The 21,214-nt window shown below is 45.5% G+C and overlaps 1 protein-coding gene across 6 annotated transcripts in view; it reads right to left on the reverse strand.

Annotated features, from left to right (window-relative positions):
• Positions 1-21,214, reverse strand: part of LOC310841509 (uncharacterized protein) — a 59,791-nt gene that overhangs the window by 37,363 nt on the left and 1,214 nt on the right. Inside the window, exons 1-5 of one of the 6 annotated variants that reach the window (XM_083732743.1) lie at positions 15,209-15,935; positions 6,268-6,346; positions 4,188-4,232; positions 4,053-4,094; positions 3,376-3,864 (exon numbers count right to left, since the gene is read on the reverse strand). In XM_083732743.1, coding sequence (XP_083588869.1) covers positions 3,376-3,864; positions 4,053-4,094; positions 4,188-4,232; positions 6,268-6,327 — 636 coding nt within the window. In that variant the 5' untranslated portion in view covers positions 6,328-6,346; positions 15,209-15,935. Of the gene's footprint in view, positions 1-3,375; positions 3,988-4,052; positions 4,095-4,187; positions 4,233-6,267; positions 6,347-15,208; positions 16,109-21,214 lie in introns of those variants that run through there. The other 5 variants (XM_083732742.1, XM_083732741.1, XM_083732746.1 and 2 more) reach the window with 5 other exon arrangements.

The following is a 21,214-nucleotide window of genomic DNA, read 5'->3' on the forward strand; positions in this document are numbered from 1 at the left end:
CATCTTTCTCACTTCCTACATTGACTGATCACAGGAAAACAAAACGGGAAAACTTGAAGGTATATTAAAAAACCAAGCCAAACACCATCTGCCAAGGAAAAAGGGTTTCCTGTTTTTTTAAATAATAATAATAGTAGTCCTGGAACACTTCTGTAGGATTGCCCTGAAGGTCTGGGTTCTGCAGTTGGATGCACATGAAATGTTAGACCTAACATGCCAGAGTGAACATACTACACCAGCCCTACTGGCCCAACTGGGTTGGCCACCAGTAAGATTTAGGACAGGAAGCTTGGACTCTCCCAATAATTCATTTGCCAACATTTGCTTAAATGATGAAGAAGCCGTTCCTAATTTCTGAAGTCATCGAGATAACCCAATCTCTAGCTGCATTCCCCATGGCTTTAACAAACAGAGCTAACAGCTTGTTTGGCACACAAGCGCACATTCAGTCTAACCCAAGCAGTTGTGGATACTGACATACAAGCACTCCAAAGAATGGGCGCATTGTTTACGTGGATTAAAACAAGGAGCACTGTGTGTGGAGTGGCTTGAGTGAATTGCAGAGCAGGTTGGAGAGTGTTCACACCCTCAAAGTACTGAGGACACACCACTCTGGCACCACCCGGATGCCAGAATATGTGCAAGAAGGGCCGTCAGCGTGACCTTTCCTTCTGGACGACAGCCAGAGCAGCAGCCCAAAACTAATACCCTCTTACCAGGCTGCTGAGCTCAAGAGTCAAAAGGTGGCCACAAAGCTGGGAAAGATTCCAGTGAGCAGGCCAATTCCATTAAAAATTTAAAAAAAAACAAAAAAAACCTGGTGGCTTCAGCTTCAGAAGTATTATTTATTGCCAGATGCTGGGATCTCTCTTACAGGACAGTACTAGCGAGTCAAGACTGCTTTCCTCAGAAGTTTCCAATTGTATCATTTTCATGCAATTAACCAATGCAGTGGTACCTCAGGTTAAGTACTTAATTCGTTCCGGGGGTCCGTACTTAACCTGAAACTGTTCTTAACCTGAAGACCACTTTAGCTAATGGGGCCTCCTGCTGCTGCCGTGCCGCCGGAGCACAATTTCTGGTCTCATCCTGAAGCAAAGTTCTTAACCTGAAGCACTATTTCTGGGTTAGCGGAGTCTGTAACCTGAAGCGTATGTAACCTGAAGCTTATTTAACCTGAGGTACCACTGTAATTTCCTTCCATCTGATGGGACATCCCACTTGTGCAGGCCAAAAGCCAATCTAGACCAGCACTATGTTCTCACAGCAGCCAACCAGATCCCCAAAGGAGGCCCACAAGCAGCACCCAAGCACTAGAGCACTTTCCCCACACCTTTGAGTCCTAGCTTGAGATATATATATATATATATATATGCATTCGATCCATAAGAAGGTTGTGGTCTCCCTCCCTCCAATTTCCTTACCTCCCATGATCCGCTCCTTCAAAATTAAACAGTTCTGTTATGATCTGAGGGCCTAACCTTTTCTCTTCCTCCTCAACCAACCCAGAAGGTGTAAGATGCACCTCTGTCGAGAGGGAATTGCACAGCCTAGAAGCTGCCACAGAGAATGCTCTCTGCCACCACAACCTGAACTTTTGAGGGTGGTGGAACTACCAAGAGAGCCCCCTCTGCCAATACCAACACTTGAGAGGCTCTATAGGGAAGGAAATGGTATTTCGGGTGTTTGAGGCCTACACAATTTAGGACTTTAAACGTTAATGTGAGTACCTTGAATTGGGCCTGGAAAGAAACTGGCAACTATGACAACTACAGGTGCTCTTCCGCCCCTTTGCAACGGCCATCACCTCAAGTCAACCAAAACAAGTTGTCTGATCTCTCTCTCTCTCTCTCTCACACACACACACACCATCTGCCTTCTGTCCTGCAGCACTTCACCACAGGCTCCCCTGAAAAGAAGAGTCTGCCCCCTCCATCCAGAAGCAAGCAGCGGCCCTGGGCTTTCTGGGACACGAACACAAAGGCCTCATTAAAATGCATGTGGCTGGCAGCATGTCCTGGGTGTAATTAGGACGTTGCCCAAGGACAGCGATCAAGGGGTGGAAGAGAGACCACTGAATACGCTGTAGATGTATCAGTGCCTTTGTACGCAAGCCAAGCTGATTCAGCCCCATTTAAACAAAAACAAAATGGAAAGGGACCCGAGATGGGAAGAGAGCCAAATACAAAGGAACATGCACACTGAAGCAAACGCTCGTCTGCAAAGGCACCACAAGCAGCCTAGCATGACAAGCAGATGGGGCAGATGCTTTCTCCAACTGATTACAGGCAAACAATACGCCACCAAGCCCAATGAGCGAGGCAATGGGACACCGGTGGCCTCTGCCAATGAAACCAACAGGCTGAGAACATGAAGCGTTTCCAGAAAGGAGAGAAGGCCAGGAAAAAACGGAACCCCTGGCAAGCGAACACAGGAAGTCAGATTCCATGCAGTGCAGAAGGTAGTTACTAGACCATCAGGAGCTAAAGCAGGGATGGAGAACATCTGGTGCTCCTCAGATGTTCTTGAGCTCCTCAACTCCCATTAGCCCCAGCTTCCACATCCAATGATGAGGAACAATGGGATATCTAGTGAAGCTACATCTGGTGAGCCAGAGGTTCCCCATCCCTGGGAATAAAGGCTATTGGGTTCTTGGGAGCAAGGGAGCTCAGGGTAGTCAAAGCTGTTTCAATTGCACCTCATTCCAGGAGGGAAAGTCTGAGCAATTATTCTACCACATAATTTGTGAGACTACTGGCAGAGAAACTCTGTGTGCCATCTGGGGGTGGGCTCTTCCCACCTGCTTCGTCCCACCTCTCAGATCCAGGAGCCTTCCTAAAGGAGCCTCAGCCAGAAGGAGGACTGCAAGTGGCCTCCCAGATCTGTTGGGTTTAGGTACAGAATACATATTATGGTTGATTGGCCTATTAGTAAGCTTTTAAAGTTCATTTTTTAACGTAAATGTAAATTTTAAACAAGAAGTCTTAACGGTTGAATTGCCAGTGGTGTTTCATTTTCTTCTCATTTTGCTTTTCATTTGTATACCTTTCTATATGTATTACTGTCACAACAGGCTGCTTTATTTTCGTGAACTGTGAACTGACTACAAATGGAATCAAATCAGGTGGTACTTTCTGGCGGTAAGGGCTGTTCAGCAGTGGAACAGACTCCCTCCAAAGATGGTGGACTATCCTTCACTGGAGGTTTTTAAGCAAAGGTTGGACGGCCATCTCTTATGGATGCTTTAGTTGAGATTCCTCAACCCAAAGGGTTGGGTTGGATGGCTCTCAGAGGTGCTTCCAACTCTGCAGATTCTAAATGCATTCGTAGAATATTTCGTAGATCAGCCATCTGACTGTCACAACATGGCCTTACCTGCTGCATTTTTTCCAGGTCAAGGCTGGGCCTTCCGACTTTGTCTCCATAACCTTGCCGGTGCCGCTTACAAGGCATCGCTTGCTCATAGCTGGCTCCGACGCTCGTGAAGATGAGAGGCCGGGACGTCGGGGTCCGTACCAAGGGCTGGAGTCTCTTGGGAGGGGAGGCACTGAAAAGCACTGGGCTAGGGGTGGCATGCAAGCCGTCCGCCGCTTCCGCCACCGGCCGGAACGACATGCCACACAAGTTCTTCACCTCCTCGTCGCTGGAGGAGGTATTGCAGCTGTCACCGCAGCAGGAGAGCCTGTTGACCTGGGACCACTTTCGCTTCTCGGCAGCAAATTCGCAGCTAATACGTTCTAGCTCCTCTTCAGAGCTGTGGCGGTCCAGGCCAGGAGGAAAATGGGCTCGTACTTTGCAGCACTGGTTTTCTTGGTTCTGCAGCTGATTGGTTGCCAGGGGGGTCAAGGTGCAATTCCGTCTTCTCTCTGCAGAAGTAGATTTTTTAAAAAAGTGACTGAAGAGATCTCGGTCATGGCTGTCACATGATGGGAAACTGACCATGCCAGGATCCCTCCTTCCCATCAAATGACTACTTCACCAGGGACCCTGGAAGGGGAGGTGGGGAAAAATTATTTATTAATTGAATAAATAATAATAATATCCACACACACCCCACTTTGGCCAGAGAGTCCAAGAACCCACTGGTGATTCTCCTGCAAAAGCAACAGCTGTCGAAATCAAGGCTCATTTGTGGAGAAGGAAAGGTCCAGCTTGTTTTCTAGGACCCAGCAACTTGCTCACTATACCTTCAGAGCAGAGCTTTGCAGAGGCAGAAGAAAGTGAGCTGAGCACTAATACAATGAGAGAGAAGAGACAAGAGTTGAGGGTGTTAGTGAAGATACCAAGCCTTTTGAATATTTCTCTATTCCTTTGGGATCCCTTTTGAATATAATTTTTTAATTTAATATTGAGGTTCCCCAAGGCTCTCCACCCACCCACCCACCCCTGGCCACCAGATATACATACAATAGACACATTCTTGTTGCCCCTGAACTTTACTACCCTTACCCATAACCAGGGTGCCTGTAGGGTCCTCATACATTGTTTGAGCTCCTATTTCCCACAGTACATTTAAAGAGCATGGCTGATTCTTGAAAACCACATGCATATCTAAAGTGGAGAGAGAGGTTGGGTAGAGGAAGAAGTCAAGTAGAAACTTGAACACAAGATGGTTAGCTATTTGTTTTATTTTAGAACTTACATCCTGCCTTCTTTTTACCAACTGAACTTGCAAAATAGCGTAACATTTCAAGCAACCGCAACCATAAAGGAAACGGTATGAAAAGAATGGCAAATGAAAGGTTCAGTCAAATGCCATTTTGAACAGTAATGCAACATTCCCCAACTTGGCAGAAATGCATACTGTGCCAAATTATTGTTAGAAGAAACTTGGCATTTTATATTTTTTACATGGTGCCAACAAGCGGTACCAGATGTTTTGCATCTACCTTGCATTTCCAACATATGATGCTATAAGGACTCTTCGTGCAATGTATTTCCCCTAAAAAGTGGCAAAGGACGTGTGACTTATATTTCATAACACATGGTTGGATCATCAGTATCTCATGGCCAGGTATTTGCATCAAAGCCATTGCACTATGGGTTGTCGATCACAGACAATATATTCTTGCCACCTTTGATAGATACCTTACAAAGGTAGGTAAAGGTAAAGGACCCCTGGACACTTAAGTCCGGTCAAAGACGACTGTGGGGATGTGGCATTCATCTCGCTTTCAGGCTGAGGGAGCTGGCGCTTGTTCACAGACAGCTTTCCAAGTCATGTGGCCAGCATGACTAAACCGCTTCTGACACAACAGAACACTGTGACGGAAACCAGAGCACATGGAAACACCATTTACCTTCCTATCGCAGTGGTACCTATTTATCTACTTGCACTGGTGTGCTTTCAAACTGCTATGTTGGCAGAAGCTGGGACAGAGCAACAGGAGCTCACTCCATTGTGGGGATTCAAACTGCCAACCTTCTGGTCTGCAAACCCAAGGGGCTCAGTGGGTTAGACCACAGCACCACCCCCGTCCCATATGATACCTTACAAAACACCACACTGTTCCCTGTACATAAATTCAAGCTCCACATATGAAAGAGTAAAGGAAGCAGCTCATCAGCCAGAAGAATCTAAACAAAAGTATGAAGTATAGTAGAGTGGCAATGCAATTTCTACCATGGTGTGAAAATTCTGGCTTCAGGAGAGCAGATCCCAGCTGCTTCACTCCTCCTTGCTCATTTTACTGCTGTACTGTACTGCACTGAACTGAACCAAGCCACAGTTTGGCTTGGTGTGTCGTCTGAACCCCCACTTAGGGTTTACCTCTCCCAGATGAAGCACGGGCTGTAAGCCATGGGACAAACCTTGGTCACCGCTCATGGTTAGCCGGGAGAAAGCTAAACCACAAGCCTTGTTTTGGATGACACGCTAAGCCAAACCATGGCTTCGGCTTAGCTCAGTGCAGAACTGCAGCAAAACAAACAAGGAGAACTAGAAGCTCCACCCAACTGTGCAGTTCACCGAGTGGGTCTTGGTCCAACCACCATCATACAGCCCAGGCTACCTCCATTGTTACAAAGATAAAAATGGAGTTACTGCCCTGAGAAATCTACAGAGGTAATAAACAAGCCACACTTTATGTGTTCTTGGCGCATTTTGCAGTCTCAGAGCTACCAAACTTGGGAAAAGTCCGGTGTAGTAAGGGGTCAATGGAAGGAGGAGTATATGGTGGAAGTTACATATAACAGAGTTGATAGAGCATGCAGGCATTGCAGATCAATAAGGGATAAGCCCTGCACCCTACGTGCTTCCCAGTTTACCTTTGTCAATCTGAGCAAGTTCCTGGTTCTCTCCCTCAGAGTCATCACTGTCTTCCTCATCACTCGGGGGATAGGAGATCTAGGAGAGAAACACATTAAGAAATAGTTTAATATAAAACAGGCATGCACAGATCAGTGTAATTCTGACCCTGGTCCCTTTCGCAGGCATTCTGATCTCTTTCAGCAGTTTTTTGGTGTGTTTTTAAGGCATGCATCACATTTATATTTGACTTTCTTTTTTCTTAGAACTTTATTAAGCAATCGAAATAGTTTGCAATGAAGCAAAACAAAGAATCAGGTGGCAACTTGCTATTATTGGTTGGATACGACAATGGAACATGAAGTGGTTCAATCTAAAGTCAGACAAGGAAATAGGATTATTTTTCTTGAAGGAACAACGAGGGCTAGTTAAAGTGGATATGTGTATGTAATCAACACCAAATTAAATCAATGAAAATGTCTCATCCTTAAGCATAACAGCTTTCAACATGCTGTTAACAGTATTTCTTTATGCTCTTTAGCTTTGTTTTATTTTGATTATTAATAAAAAATAAAATAACTTTCAAAAAACGCTCACCCTCCCAAGCATTTTAAATGAATGTTTCATTTCTGCCACTGCTGCTTCAGTTTTGCAAGTCACTTTTATCTATTTTTTCGTTCTTGTGCTGTTGTTTTTATTATGTCATGTCAGCAGCTTGGTGGGGGGTGGAATTTGAAGGACAAGATTTAACATTTGCTTGAACTAAATAATAACTATGCCATCTCCCTGGAGAGCCATGGGAACTGTCTGACCTGGGGATAGCCAAGAATTCTATCACCTTCACCAGAATGAAATCCCCAAGAGTCTATAGACAGCCATAAAACAAATAAAACTGCCATAGTGTAATACAGATAAGCTCTTAGCTAAGCTGAATGATCACACCAGAACCCAGAGAATAGTGGTTTTCCAAACAGAGATGCTATTTCAAGAGCTCGGGTCCCCTTAGATCTCACATAATCTATGTTTGAAAACTGTTGCACTGGCCACACGTTCATTTCTGGGCCCAATTCAAGGTGCTCACGTTAGTGTCTAAAGCCCAAAGTGACAAAATCCCCAAATATCTGAAATGCGGCCTTCTTCACTGCAGACCGCCTCAGGTGTTCAGGTCTATTGGGTGGATAAAAAATTAGTATTACTCTTATACAAAGGCACCCAGAACCTTTAAATAAACATTGCTCAAAGTAGAGAGTGTGCATGCAATTGCTTACATGTGGCTTAGTCAAAGAAAACCAATATATTAAGTGTGCAGATGTACACACTTTTGCACAGAAATGGGAAAGGAAAACAAATAGGATGGAGGCTGCTATCCAGAAGCATGCATGTGCTGGATCAGGGATATGCTACTACTGTTCACAGGATTCCCTGAGCTATCGGCTTTGTCTCAGCAAAAAGCTGCAGCTGTGTTTATTTAAGGAAGAAACTTGGACCGTAGCTGGAGGGCTTTGCTGCTGCAGCCGTGTTCACCCCTTGTCTCTGCTCAAGGCTGGAAAATTCCCAAGTTTCCTCCAATTACAATTTGGGGGTGCCATTTCCCCATAAAAGTGCATGCTGGAAAGTCTAGAGGGGGAAAAGGAGTTACAAGCCTAGGGAAGGCGAGTTAATTTAAAGGTTTTGATCTGGGGTAGCCAAGATGGTACCCTCCAGATGTTACAGACAACAACTCCCATCACCCCCAGGCAACACAGCCAATGATCAGGGATTATGGGAATTGTAGTCCACAACAGCTGTGAATCTCTGACTGTGTGGCCCAGGCAGGGCCGGATTTAGGTTTGATGAGGCCCTAAGCTACTGAAGGTAATGGGGCCCTTTATATGTCCAGCTGTCCTTTGTCAACAACAAATTGTCGCTGTTTTTTTGTGTTGAATATATGCTATATGGTAATTTATGGACCTAATAAGTATCTAAAGCAATTTGCACATAACAAAATATGTATTTTATCAAAGTAATTGTTGAACTGAAATACAATTAAGAAGTATATTAATAGTGAAATGCGATTAAGAAGTATATTAATAGGAAAATAATTATTAAGCTCTAACTGTATGTAGGTTTTATTTTATTTGTTTTTTATCCTATATTGAGGAAATGTACATCCAGTGGTTTTTTTTCCTTTAAAATTTTTGGGAGCCCCCAAGAAGAGTGGGGCCCTAATCTATAGCTTGTTTAGCTTATACGTAAATCCAGCACTGGGCCCAGGGAACAGTGGGAAGTCGCTGAAAACGGTTGGAAGAGCTGGCCTCTTCCCAAGGGAACCCTGCTGAGCACAAATATTTATTGAGCAGGTTAAGCTGGTGGTAAGGGTCCTAGGGAGTTCTTGTTTAAGATGCCAGCATCATTGTTTTCTCATGATCAGGCCTCCAATGTAAAAAAAAACAGCCCTAAGATAACTATCTGGGGCAATTATATTGGCTCTATTCGTTGGGTGGGGCAAATAAAGGTTTTTTTTTATTTTTATATTAGTTTTCCGCTAACAAAGCTTGCACATGTGCACTTGGCCTAACCTATGAATCAAGGCTGCCTATGTAGGATCTTTCGTGGGTTACGCTCAGATTGTGTGGATGGAGCATTGGTGGGTGGGGAGCAGCAGGTTTTTGATCCCCATGTTGGGTAAAAGATTCCAGCACAGCAGCTGGTTGGACTATATGACCTTCGTGGTCCATTCTCTGATTCTCTTATTCTATACTCCCTACTTTACATAAATTCCTATAGATTGAAAAGCAGAAAAGCACTAAATGCTTGATGCAGCCATAGACAACATTACTTCTACATATTGCCCAACAAAGGCAATGTGCTCAGAGAACAACGGACTGTTAAAACAGTCAAACAGATAGAGTAAATAAAAGTTATAATCGCTGCCGTTTAACACCAACCGTTCAACAGTTAACGGTGTGTGAACTGGGCCTTGCCTCCAGTACTGTTTACAGGTAGTGCAATACTAAAATTAGTCCCCAAGTTCATCCAACAGAAGCAAAGAGGGAGGAAGTACTCCTCTTAAGGGAACTCGTTTTCTGAACAGGAGGGGGTGAGAATAAACTAGAACACAGATGAAGAGCAAAAGGAAGAGGGTGAGAGAAATAGCCTCTCTGGGAGATGGGAGGATGGAAACAAATCCTGTTGAGCAAGACTTTCATCAGCTGAGTGAGAAAGCTGCCTAGAGCCCAGCGGAAAGATCAAGCAACAACTGCACAACCGACCACAAGAAAATTCTGAATACTTTTGCTTCTCCAAACAATACTCCCAAGCATCCTGTTCAACTCTGCAAATGAACCAAGTAACAAACTGCACAGGAAGGATTGTTCAGCAGACTGGGAATTGGGAGAGACAGGGAGCCAAACTGCTGTAAATGGTTAGAAAGGTCACAGTTTACAGCAAGGGAGTCTCCAAGCTAAGATGTTAACCTTGAAAGTGCTGCCTTCCAAGCTTGTGTCCAATTAGTATGTGGGCAGCAGCCAGTGTTCCAATCATTCCTGACAAAACTATTCCAAATTACGCAGTAGGCCAGGGGTAGCTGACATGGTGCTCTCTGGATGTTGTTGGGATTCTGACTCCCACCAGTTCCAGCCAGGATGGTCAATCATCAGGAATGATGGGTGTTGTGGTCAAAGGACATCTAGAAGGCACCATGTTTGCTATTCAAGTCATGGAACATGCACCTGGTTTCCCACAGGCGGCAGTCACGGCCACCAACTTGGATGGCTTCAAAAGAAGAATGGACAGATTCATTAGAGAAGCCTATCAATGGCTACTAGCAGAAATGTTTCTGAATACCAGTTGCTGGAAACTACAGGAAGGCAAGTGTTCATTCTCTGGTCCTGCTTGCAAATTTTCCTACAGGGATCTGGTTGATCACAGAGGGAACAGAATGCTGGACTAGATGGGCCATTGGTCTGATCCAGCACTGCTTCTCTCATGGTCATAGACCGTAATTCTCAACTGCTGTCATGGTGAGTTTTACCTGGGTCACTGTGCCATTGGTGGAAGACACCCTTTCTGAAGGACTGCCATACATGCATGTGGCCAGTAGAGCCAATTGAGAAGAAAGTGAAGAGAGATCAGACAAAGGAAGAAAAAGTAAAGGAAGATAAAGGAGTATGTGTTTTTTAATGGGTACAGACCAAGAAAACAGATCGTCATGGGAAGTTCTTTTCTGTCACATAGTCAACTGTGGATTGGCATTGGTTTTCTTCCTTGTTTGCTCACTCTCATAATTGTAAATTTGCTGTTACTTGCCTAAATCCATAGCATGGAGAAATATTGTTAAACATCTGTAAGACTAAAGAGCGGCTGCCTATCTGTCACTCCCCGTCTACAGCAGAGGTCTGTGCCCATTTGGTTTGGGTGGATTTAACCAACCCACTTCTCCATTTACACAGGGTGGTTTTAGCAACGGTTGCATATATGATCCCTATCTTGAGAAAAACAAGCACTTGAACTGCACCACGTACAATTAGACAACTGATAGCACCCAGAACTCCTGCTTCAGAACTCAGAGGTGGAACCATGCAAGGTTAAAAAAAGGAGGAGCTGTGTCTAGCTCAATAATGTTTGCTCACTGGTCCTCAACCCAACAGTTGACACAAGGGCAGAGGAACATTCTTCCTTCTTGCAAGGATAAGGAAACAGGCTGTCTTCTGGCGCAGTCATGTCACGGATAAGAGTTTACAACTAACCTGGCAACTCTCCCTCCACCTCTTCTCAGGAAAACTCCCTTTACACTGTGATAAACCAAAGCCCTAGGATCAAGGAATCAAACATCCACACCTTAAGATAGCATAGAGATCCAATTATGCCACTTAAGTTCACACAAGGATAACATGGCTGCAGAATGACCTCGCAGGAATGGAGGCACAGATTAATGGGGGTGCTATCTTTAATAAAACCTAAGCCCTCTTAAGGGGTTGCAAGGAGAGCAATGGGATTATGTGAGGGGGGCGGTCTGGATGAGTGCTAGCTCCACCCCTTCCACCACCAACTTTGTCACCTTCCAACTTGTGAACACAAGTGTCTGAGATGGAGAGTGTTCTGTATCCATGGAAAATTGGGGTGCTAAAACATGCAGGGAGCCACTACAGACACAGAAGGCTCTCCACTGTGATGGAAAGTGGAAAAGCAGCAAGAACAGTGACATTTATACATATTTCCCCCCTCAAATGCTCTCATTGTCCTCTTTACAACTCTTGGAAGAGGGCTGCATCCTGATGTTTTTAGACTACAGCTCCTAGGGCCAACAGAAATTGTAGTCCAAAACATCTGGACCATACCAAGTTGGAGCACAGCTGTCAACTTTCAGATTTGAAAATAAGGGATCAGCAGCCTCGAAAATAAGGGATCAACAGCCTCACCTGTCCTGGGGACAGTCTATGGGATATCTAACAATCCAGGATAGCAGCGGGAAACGGCGCTGGAATAAGGGAATTTCCCACAAAAAAAGGGAAGGTTGGCAGCTATGAGTTGGAGAAAGGTAACCTAGATGATTCTAACAACCATTCTGACTGAAAGGGAGCGGCTTTCCTAACACCACCAGCAAGTTTATGGCCAAGTGGAGATTTGGACCACACTTCCAAGCTCACATTTTGCACTTTTGGGGATCACACAGTCACCCATGCTTTCTGTTTAAGCAGTTGTCTATTAGGACAGAGAAAGAACGAATGTACAAAGACAAACATGACTTCAAAACACAAATGCAGGGAAACTTAACATATGGAATTAACTGCTCCAGGATGAGGTTTTGGCCAAGTATATAAACATGAATTTCTAAAGAGAGATTTTGAACCATGCATACTTTCTCATGGCTCATGCTTATTATATTTTTCTTTCCCCTATGCGAATACAAGCATGTATTCCCAGGTGTTAGGAGAGGAGGATGGTGGCAGTCAACCCGCCCTCAAGGTTTCAGATTACATGAGATTATTCCTTCGAGGCACACTTCTCTCTCTCTGGGTATTGGTTTATAGAAAGTTAGTCAAGACATGTTCCTAATATCTATTACTTTTTTGCAGGTTACATCTTGGAGATATCCAAGACCAGTTTGAGGTTGGACAACCAAAAGCGTGTAACAGACATCAAATAGTCTATCCTCTTGCATAGCAATCAGGTAGCAATACAGCTGCCCCCATGCAAATATACCAGTTGATTCAAGGGTCCTGTCCTTATTTTAAAATCTCACGTTGTCAAAAGTTCAGTGTTTCTATAGTTGGGTGTGAAGGACTACCAATCTTTCTACTCCTCTGGCCATTCTGAAGACTGCAAACCATTCACTTTTGCAGCTGCTAACACCAAACCTTGCAACAACATAGCCTAGGCTATGATTCTTTTTGTGATGCTCAGGTGAAAGAGACAACCCCATAAACTGACTTTTGTGTACAACTGTAGTTACTTTGGGGCACACCTCCATGAAACAGACCCAAGAGAGATTATAGATTCTGTCCCATAACATATTTTTTCAAAATTGTATTTACTACCAGCTGAATCCAGGGACGCGGGTGGCGCTGTGGGTTAACCCACAGAGCCTAGGACTTGCTGATCAGAAGGTCAGCGGTTCGAATCCCCGTGACGGGGTGAGCTCCTGTTGCTCAGTCCCTGCTCCTGCCAACCTAGCAGTTCAAAAGCACGTCAAAGTGCAAGTAGATAAATAGGCACTGCTCCGGTGGGAAGGTAAACGGCGTTTCCGTGCGCTGCTCTGGTTCACCAGAAGCAGCTTAGTCATGCTGGCCACATGACCCGGAAGCTGTACGCCGGCTCCCTTGGCCAATAAACCAAGATGAGCGCCGCAACCCCAGAGTCGGTCACGACTGGACCTAATGGTCAGGGGTCCCTTTACCTTTACCTAAATCCAGGACTGCAATCCTTTCTCCAAGTGAAACAAAACATATTAATATGCCAGCTAGCCCACAACCACTGGATATGAAGAGACATTGGAACATCAGGCACCATTTTGTTCTCAGAAGTGTATACTTTACTGTGTCCCTTTATGAAGTGGGCAGCATCATTATTTCCATCTGCTTTTTTTAAAAAAAGCAAAAGTTACTAATTTCTAGTTGCCTATGTTCAGAAGTTTGTTTCAACACTCCAAGCCCGACTCAATGCTATTAACTAGAAGCTATACTAAGAACCAGAGGCCTACTGTATATATTCCCCATTCCAAGACATATTTATCTGGAGGTGGAGGGAAGAGGGGAAAGAAATCCAGTTTGAACAAATGCTGAACTTTTTCTGTTCTCCAGCTTGTGCAAGTCTCCAACGCCTTTTCCTCTCCAACTGTGTTCTTTTGAGAAGAAGCAGTGGCAGCTTTACAAGAACTTGTGCTAATTCCTTCAGGACAGCTGCTTAAAACCAAAGCTTGGCACAAAAACTTGACAGACGCTGGGTCTAGAAAGCCAATCTAGACCCACACATGCAAGGTATAAGGGCGGACCTCAACACTGCTCAGAATAGACAGTCCAATTCTACCCCCAGCTAGCTCCTACCCAGACACTGCTCTCCTAGAGATGCCTGGAGACTTTGACTTCAGATAGCATGGCCAAGTTCACTGTGGGGTCTGGAAGAGCTTTGTCTACGGCAGGCTTCCCCAACATGGTGCCCCCAAATGCTTTGGACTACATCTCTCAGCACACCTGTGCTGGCTGAGGGTTATCTAGAGCAGTGTTTCCCAACCTTGTGCCTCCAGATGTTTTTGGCCTACAACTCCCATCATCCCTAGCTAGCAAGACCAGTGGTCAGGGATGATGGGAGTTGTAGGCCAAAAACATCTGGAGGCACAAGGTTGGGAAACACTGATCTAGAGCACCCACAGCTCCCTGGGCCCTAATCAAATGTTATATTGGGGGGGAGGCAGGAAAAGAAGTCTGGCCCTGCAGACGGGAGGCAGGCCACATTTGAAGCACATGGTCTCCTCCAAAAATTCCTGGAGACTGTCATTTGTTAAGGGTGCTGGGAGTTGTGGCTCTGTGAAGACTAAACTACACTTTCCAGGAATCTTTGGGAGAAGCTTTTGAATAAATGTGTGTGCAATGTGCGAGAAGCATATGGTGCAGATGTGTCTGGAGTCCCTAGCCTTTATGAACTCCCTGACAATATCCAGGCAGACACAGGCAAGTCCATAAAAATGAATTAACTTGCTCAGTAATTTGCCAACAAAGAGAGCCGTAAGGGGCAGGTAAAAAGTACGGCCTGATCCACTCATGTTTACTCAGAAGTCAGTCCTGCAGAGCTCAAAGGCTTGCTCTTAAGTGAGCACCAGACTGTAACTATACCATGCAATCCTAAACATGTTTCGCCACAACAAGTAATTTCCACTGTGTTTTATTTTATTTTATTTTATTTTATGGGGGTGGTGGTGGAGATATGCTTACTCTCAAGTAATTTGGAAATATCTACAGACTAAGAACAGACAAAACTCGTGCCTAGCAAAGCACTTCACCAACTTCTAAATATTGCCCGAATGTTTTATTTATTTATTTATTTATTTATTTATTTTCAGAGTGGCACAGCCCCCTCTCTTTGCAGGAGCCACTCTCGACCTCAAAAAATGTCTCCCTTCAAATATAATCCACAACACACAAAATATGCACTTTGCTAAGAACCCTTGCATCCACGCAGTGCACTTTTCGAGGCTCGAGGCTGTCCAAGAAAGTGCAAGGCCTCCTCCATCCCTTGAGCTGCTGTGTGGACAAAGACAACCTGGCCCTCGAAAGGAACAGGCCTTATTCAAGTGCATACGCAGCTCTCACGGTTAACTCGTGCCACGAGCAGGATGCGAAAGGGAGAAAACGAGCCCTGGCCATGCTAACAAGAACAGTATAGAGTTTCTGCAATCAGTACAGCTCAACGCAAAAATAAAAAAATGAGACGTGCTTTGGAATATACAACCAACTCCGCGCTCCCCCCCCCTTTTTTTTTTTTTACCTTTAACTGGAAGGGCTGGATCTCATTCAAACTCTGATTCCTGAGCTTCTTCGTGAGGATCTTGAGCATGGTACAAATCCAGAGAGCCGGGAAAGAGTTAAGCACCCACGCACAGCTAGATCGGCTGCCGCTGCCGCTGCCGCCGCCGCCGCCGCCGCCGCCACGCTTGGAGGCACTCAGAATAGCTTGCATTCAGCAACTTCAGGTACACGCAACTTGTAGTTTGGAGAGGGCAGGATCTGCAGAGAGAAATTCGATCTTGCGCCCCTTTCCTTCCAAACAACAGGCTGTATGGGTCTGGGTTTTGTTGATGAAAAATACTGCCACGCACAGTCTTTGGTTTTTGGTCCCCCCCCCCCCGCTTCCTTTTCTTCCAACACGTATAGATATTACACAGCAAATCCTTTCATTTGCTTCGCAGGCTGCGGAGGCAGCCGAGGTAAAGGAGCAGCTATAGCGGGGCTTCTGCTCAGCAAGAGAGGCAAAAGGGGAGCAGCAGCAAGAACTTAGGAAGAGATGAGCAAGCTCTCCCAGCAGAGGCCCGGGGCTCCGCTCATGGCAGCGGGTCTAACGTGCCATGCCGCTCACTCGCTTCCCCGTCGCCGGCAGCCCCTGGGCAGCATCGCTCCTCCTGGGCACACGCGCTCTTCCTCCCTCGCGCACCCGGCCCGGCTCCTTTTTCTCTCTTCCACGCTCCCTCTCGCTGCCTTCGAGCTGTGTGAAACTTGTAACAAACAGAACACGCATCCGAGGCGCCCATTGGCCCGGCCGAGGAGGACTGTGTCAATTTCAGTGGGCGGGGCTTCCATTTAAAGGGAAACCAAAAGGAAGAAGGGGAAAGTCGCCTTCCACGCGCGCGCGCACCCTCCCTCCGGGCTGGGAGATCCAGAGGCGCCGGATGCCGTAAGCCCTTGCAGCTGCAGATCCTTAAATCCGAAAGGATCCCCCCCCTTGAAACGAGGGTGGGGATCACTAGTAGCATACAGTGTGTGTGAGTGCACACATATATATGTGTGTGTGTATGTATGTGCATACACGATTTGAAAAGTTTTATTCAGCACTTCAGAAAGTTTGCTCTGGATCCTGGTAAGGTAAAGGTAAAGGGACCCCTGACCGTTAGGTCCAGTCGTGGACGACTCTGGGGTTGCGGCGCTCATCTCGCTTTATTGGCCGAGGGAGCTGGCGTACAGCTTCCGGGTCATGTGGCTAGCACGATTAAGCTGCTTCTGGCGAACCAGAGCAGCGCACAGAAATGCAGTTTACCTTCCCGCCGGAGCGGTACCTATTTATCTACTTGCACTTTGACGTGCTTTTGAACTGCTAGGTTGGCAGGAGCAGGGACCGAACCACGGGAGCTCACCCCGTCGCAGGAATTAGAACCGCCAACCTTCTGATCGGCAAGTCCTAGGCTCTGTGGATTTTAAAAGTTTTATTCAGCACTTCAGAAAGTTTGCTCTGGATCCTGGTAGAATGCCGTGAATCACTAATGTCGGACTATTACAGAGGCTAACAAAACAGAGATTCATTATTTCCAGCACCATGTGAAGGCAGAAGCTGAGATACTTTGCTAGCAATAACTGATCTATTTTGTTAGCCACTGAGATATGCATGGCACCCATGAATGTGTTTACAATGAAGAGCCTTGTGCCACCTTCAGAACTAACAAATTCATTATGGCATTAGCTTCAGTGGCCTACAGTCCAGCAGAGAATTGTAGGGTTGGAAGAGACCTCCAGAGTCTTCCGGATGATTGTTGTTGTTTAGCCGTTTAGTCGTGTCTGACTCTTCGTGACCCCATGGACCAGAGCACGCCAGGCACTCCTGTCTTCCACTGCCTCCCGCAGTTTGGGCAGGCTCATGTTTGTAGCTTCACAAACACTATCCAGCCATCTCATCCTCTGTCGTCCCCTTTTCCTTGTGCCCAACATCAGAGTCTTTTCCAGGGAGTCTTCTCTTCTCATGAGGTGGCCAAAGTATTGGAGCCTCAACTTCACGATCTGTCCTTCCAGTGAGCACTCAGGGCTGATTTCCTTAAGAATGGATACGTTTGATCTTCTTGGCGTCCATGGGACTCTCAAGAGTCTCCTCCAGCACCATAATTCAAAAGCATCAATTCTTCGGCGATCAGCCTTCTTGATGGAATCAAGTAGGAATCTATTTTCTTGTAACTTGAAGCCATTGGATTGGGTCCTACCCTCCAGAGCAGGAGAAAAGAAGCTTACTTCCATCTGACAGCCCTTTAGATACTTGAAGATGCCTATCATATCTCCTCTCAGTCTCCTTTTTTCCAGGCTCCTTCAACTGCTCCTCATAGGGCTTGGTTTCCAGACCCTTGATCACCTTGGTTGCCCTCCTCTTCACAGGACTCCAGGTGTGAGCTGAATGAGCCCTTGGTCACCCTCCTCTGCAAACATTCCAGCTTGTGAATATTATTCTTAAATGGTGGTGCCCAGAACTGGACACAGTACTCCAGGTGTGACCAAGGCAGAATAGAGAAGGACTATTGCTTCACTTGATTGGAACACCGTTGATGCAGCCTAGAAAAGCATTAGCTTTCTTTTGCTGCTGTCTCACTCTGTTGGCTCATGTTAAGCTTGTGGTCTACTAAAACACCTAGATCCTTTTCACATGTAGAACTGGCAAGCCAGATGTCCCCCATCTTTTATTTATGCAGCTTGTTCTTCCAGCCTAAGTGCAAAAACTTACATTTGTCCCTATTGTCAGTTCACCAATCTGTTTAAGGTTACATTGAATCTTGATTCTGTCTTCTGCGGCATTAGCTACCCCTCCCAGTTTGGTATCATTTGCAAATGTGATGAGCATCTCTTCAATCCTTTCATCCAAGTCATTTATAAAGACGTTGACAGACAGACAGGTTGTACATCCATAGCAGTGACCAGAGGAGGAATGATCTCCCAGACGCCTTTATCTGCCCCAGCTGCAACAAAACATCTCTCTCCCATATCACTCTGTACAGATACAGCAGGTGTTGTAGCCTTCCAACAGTTTGACTTCACCCCCAAAGGCGCACTCTTCCATTGTCTCCCAAGAAATGGGAATTCCAATGAACAACAATGGGCCCAGGAACGAACCCTGCAGCACCCCACTTGTCACTTTCCCCCAGGATGACGGGGAACCCTTAGTGAGCACTCTTTGGCTTGGGTCAGTCATCCAACTACATATCCACCTAACAGTTACCTCATCCAGTCCACATTTTATCAGCTGTTCTGTAGTGAGGCAGTATACAGATGATAGCTTTTTAGAAACTGGCACCGCAATACTCTGTGCATCTTTCCTGAGAAGTTAGCACCGCTGCATTCATCAGATCTTATTTTTTAGTGCAGGGATAGTTAGCAGGGTGCCCTCTGGGTGTTTTGGATGGCAACTGTCATCAGCTAGCATGGCCAATGGGTAGGGCTGGTGGGAATTGTCAGTGCAAATATCTGGAGGCCACCATGTTGACTAGCCCAATAGTGTATTTAGAACTCCACTGCTGGTAGAGCTGTTGCTGGGCATGGTGTCTCGCCATGATATCTAACCGAACTTATGTTTGGCATGATTTCCCCCTCCCCCCGCCACCCAAAAAAGCCAGAACTACGCCTAAAGAAGCATGTTTAACTAAATGAAAGGATAGGTACATTTCTACGTAACGACATGTGTGTGCACGTGCTCCTTTTAAAGGCAGAGACAGACTACCATTCTGATCAGAGAACATTGCCACACTCAGTTTGCTTATTCAGGAGAGTGGGGCAACCAGCAAGGGAGGAGGAAATCCTCAAAAAATATTGAAGAGCATTTAAAATACTCAATTAACTGAGGTTCTGCCCCCTCTAGCCAAAGCCTGCTCCCCATAATGTCCTCTTGGGGGAGGATTTTTACCCGTTATCTCCCCCCAAAAGCTCAACAACTTTTGGGGTCGATCTCTCTCTCAAAAAAAGGCTCACTCTAACAAAAATCCTGGCAATGCCCAAGGGAACCAGCTGCAACTAGGAAGACAGAGCAAGGGCATTCTCCTTCCTTGAAAAAGGTTCAACTTGTACCCTTACAGATTGCAAAAGTACAGCAGGCTTAAAAGGGGAAGTTACACCAGAGAAATGTTTGTCATACACAGCCTTGTGGTGTGTCCTCTTGAAGAACCCAGGCAGGAGCGCCAAAGGAAATTTGCTAATGACCTTGCGAATACTCCCTGAGCACCGTTATTATCTGATGGGTGCTGGGCACTCTGTGCAGAGCGGAGCAGCTCCATGCTATAATTATTATCTCATGGCTGTTCATCTGTCGAGTTCCAGCAGGTCCTGAGCTGAGGTCCTTTGAGCTAAAGAACAAAGGCACTGAACTGTTCCAGGAAACCTTGCAGCATATGAAGATCATTCTGTTGTTCAGATCTGGTCTGAAGGCACATGAGACCATTGCCTTGCTGGAGCTATACTAACCTGGGTCTGGGTAGTGCCTGGATTGAATGACTGTCTGGGAACCATTCTACCTTGGATTCCATGAAGGATGAAAGGTGGGAAATAATTGTAAGAAAATAAATAAAGGGCACTGTTGTTCAGGCCTTGGCTGTTTAGGAGATTCACATGCTGTTCCTGTTTTTGGAAACACTCCCATGAGCTAGTATTGGTATTTCATTTCAAGTGAATATTTTACATTGGCTTTTTAGTTGTTATTACTCACCCCGAGACTTCTGGAGCAGGATGTCTACACCCCCCCCAATAAATAGAAAATCAAAGGCCTAAATTAAATACTCAGATTTTCTTATGCTTTACAAGTAGGACCATGTCAATGTAAAGTTCATCCAAATATCTCAATATACAATGCTAGATGTTCCCAAAGGCTAATCAGATTTAACCAAACAGCTGACTGTATAAACATTTGAAACTGTAGTGAACTAAGAATCAAAATGGAGGCATATGCTATCAACAGTGTAACAGTTTCCAAACCTAAAAATGGAAAGCGGTTTAAAGAGGTTTAAAGACTCTCTCAAGGCAAATCTAAAAAAAATGTAGTATAAACACTGACAACTGGGAAACACTGACCTGTGAGTGCTCCAGTTGGAGAACAGCCTTTACCAAAGGTGTCATGGGCTTTGAAGATGCTCGAACTCAGGACGAAAGGGAGAAATGTGCTAAGAGGAAGGCTTGTTTGGCAAACCATCATCATGATCACCTCCTGCCCGGAAACCTATGACCCCACTGTGCAAGGACGTGTGGATCCAGAATTGGCCTCCACAGTCACTTATGGACTCACTGTTAAAACCGTGTTTATGGAAGACAATCTTACTTGGCTATGAGTGATCACCAGAGAAGAGAGAAGAGATTATTTTCGTGCCATTTTTTTTATGAAGAAGGAAAAAAGCCTCTCGCCAAAGAACAGAGAAGGGCATTTAAAATCCAGCTACTAACACTTAAGATCCAATCCCTGGCACTTCTAACTAAGCCAATCACCATGCCACAACAAGAAGCCTCCTAGCCTCGTAACAGATGTGTATCAGGAGGTGGTGATTCAAGAAGTGCAGCTTCTTCAGTTGAACTATATCCATGCATCACAAAGAACTTGATCATCATGCAAGCCTAATGGAGGGTGGGTGGGAAGAGAAGAGCTCTCATGGAAGAAGGAAAGTCTACTCTGGGGACATCTCCAGATGTTGTTGGACTCGAGCTCCCATCATCCCTGGCCATCGGCCATGCTGGCTGGGTCTGATGGGAGTCTGATGGACTCTTAACAGTGTTTGAAGGGATACAATGCTATAGCCACCCATGGTCAGTTCATTCCATTTCATCACTCCTAATTGATTTCCCCTCCCAATCCCAAGGGAAACAAAGGAATTGTGAAATTGAACAAGCATCTTCTGGTCTAGAAAGCTTCACTCCTCAGGGAAGCGGCATTCTTTGTTGCCATTTTAAGGACAAAAAGGGTAAGAGCATCTGTTGATGTATATGAATATATGCAAGCATTTTCATTTGAGAGGGAAAGTAAAAATCAAATCAACTCCCAGCTGTTCTGCTG

This window comes from Podarcis gaigeae, assembly GCF_964106915.1.
Source record: "Podarcis gaigeae genome assembly, chromosome: 3".
NCBI lineage: Eukaryota > Metazoa > Chordata > Lepidosauria > Squamata > Lacertidae > Podarcis > Podarcis gaigeae.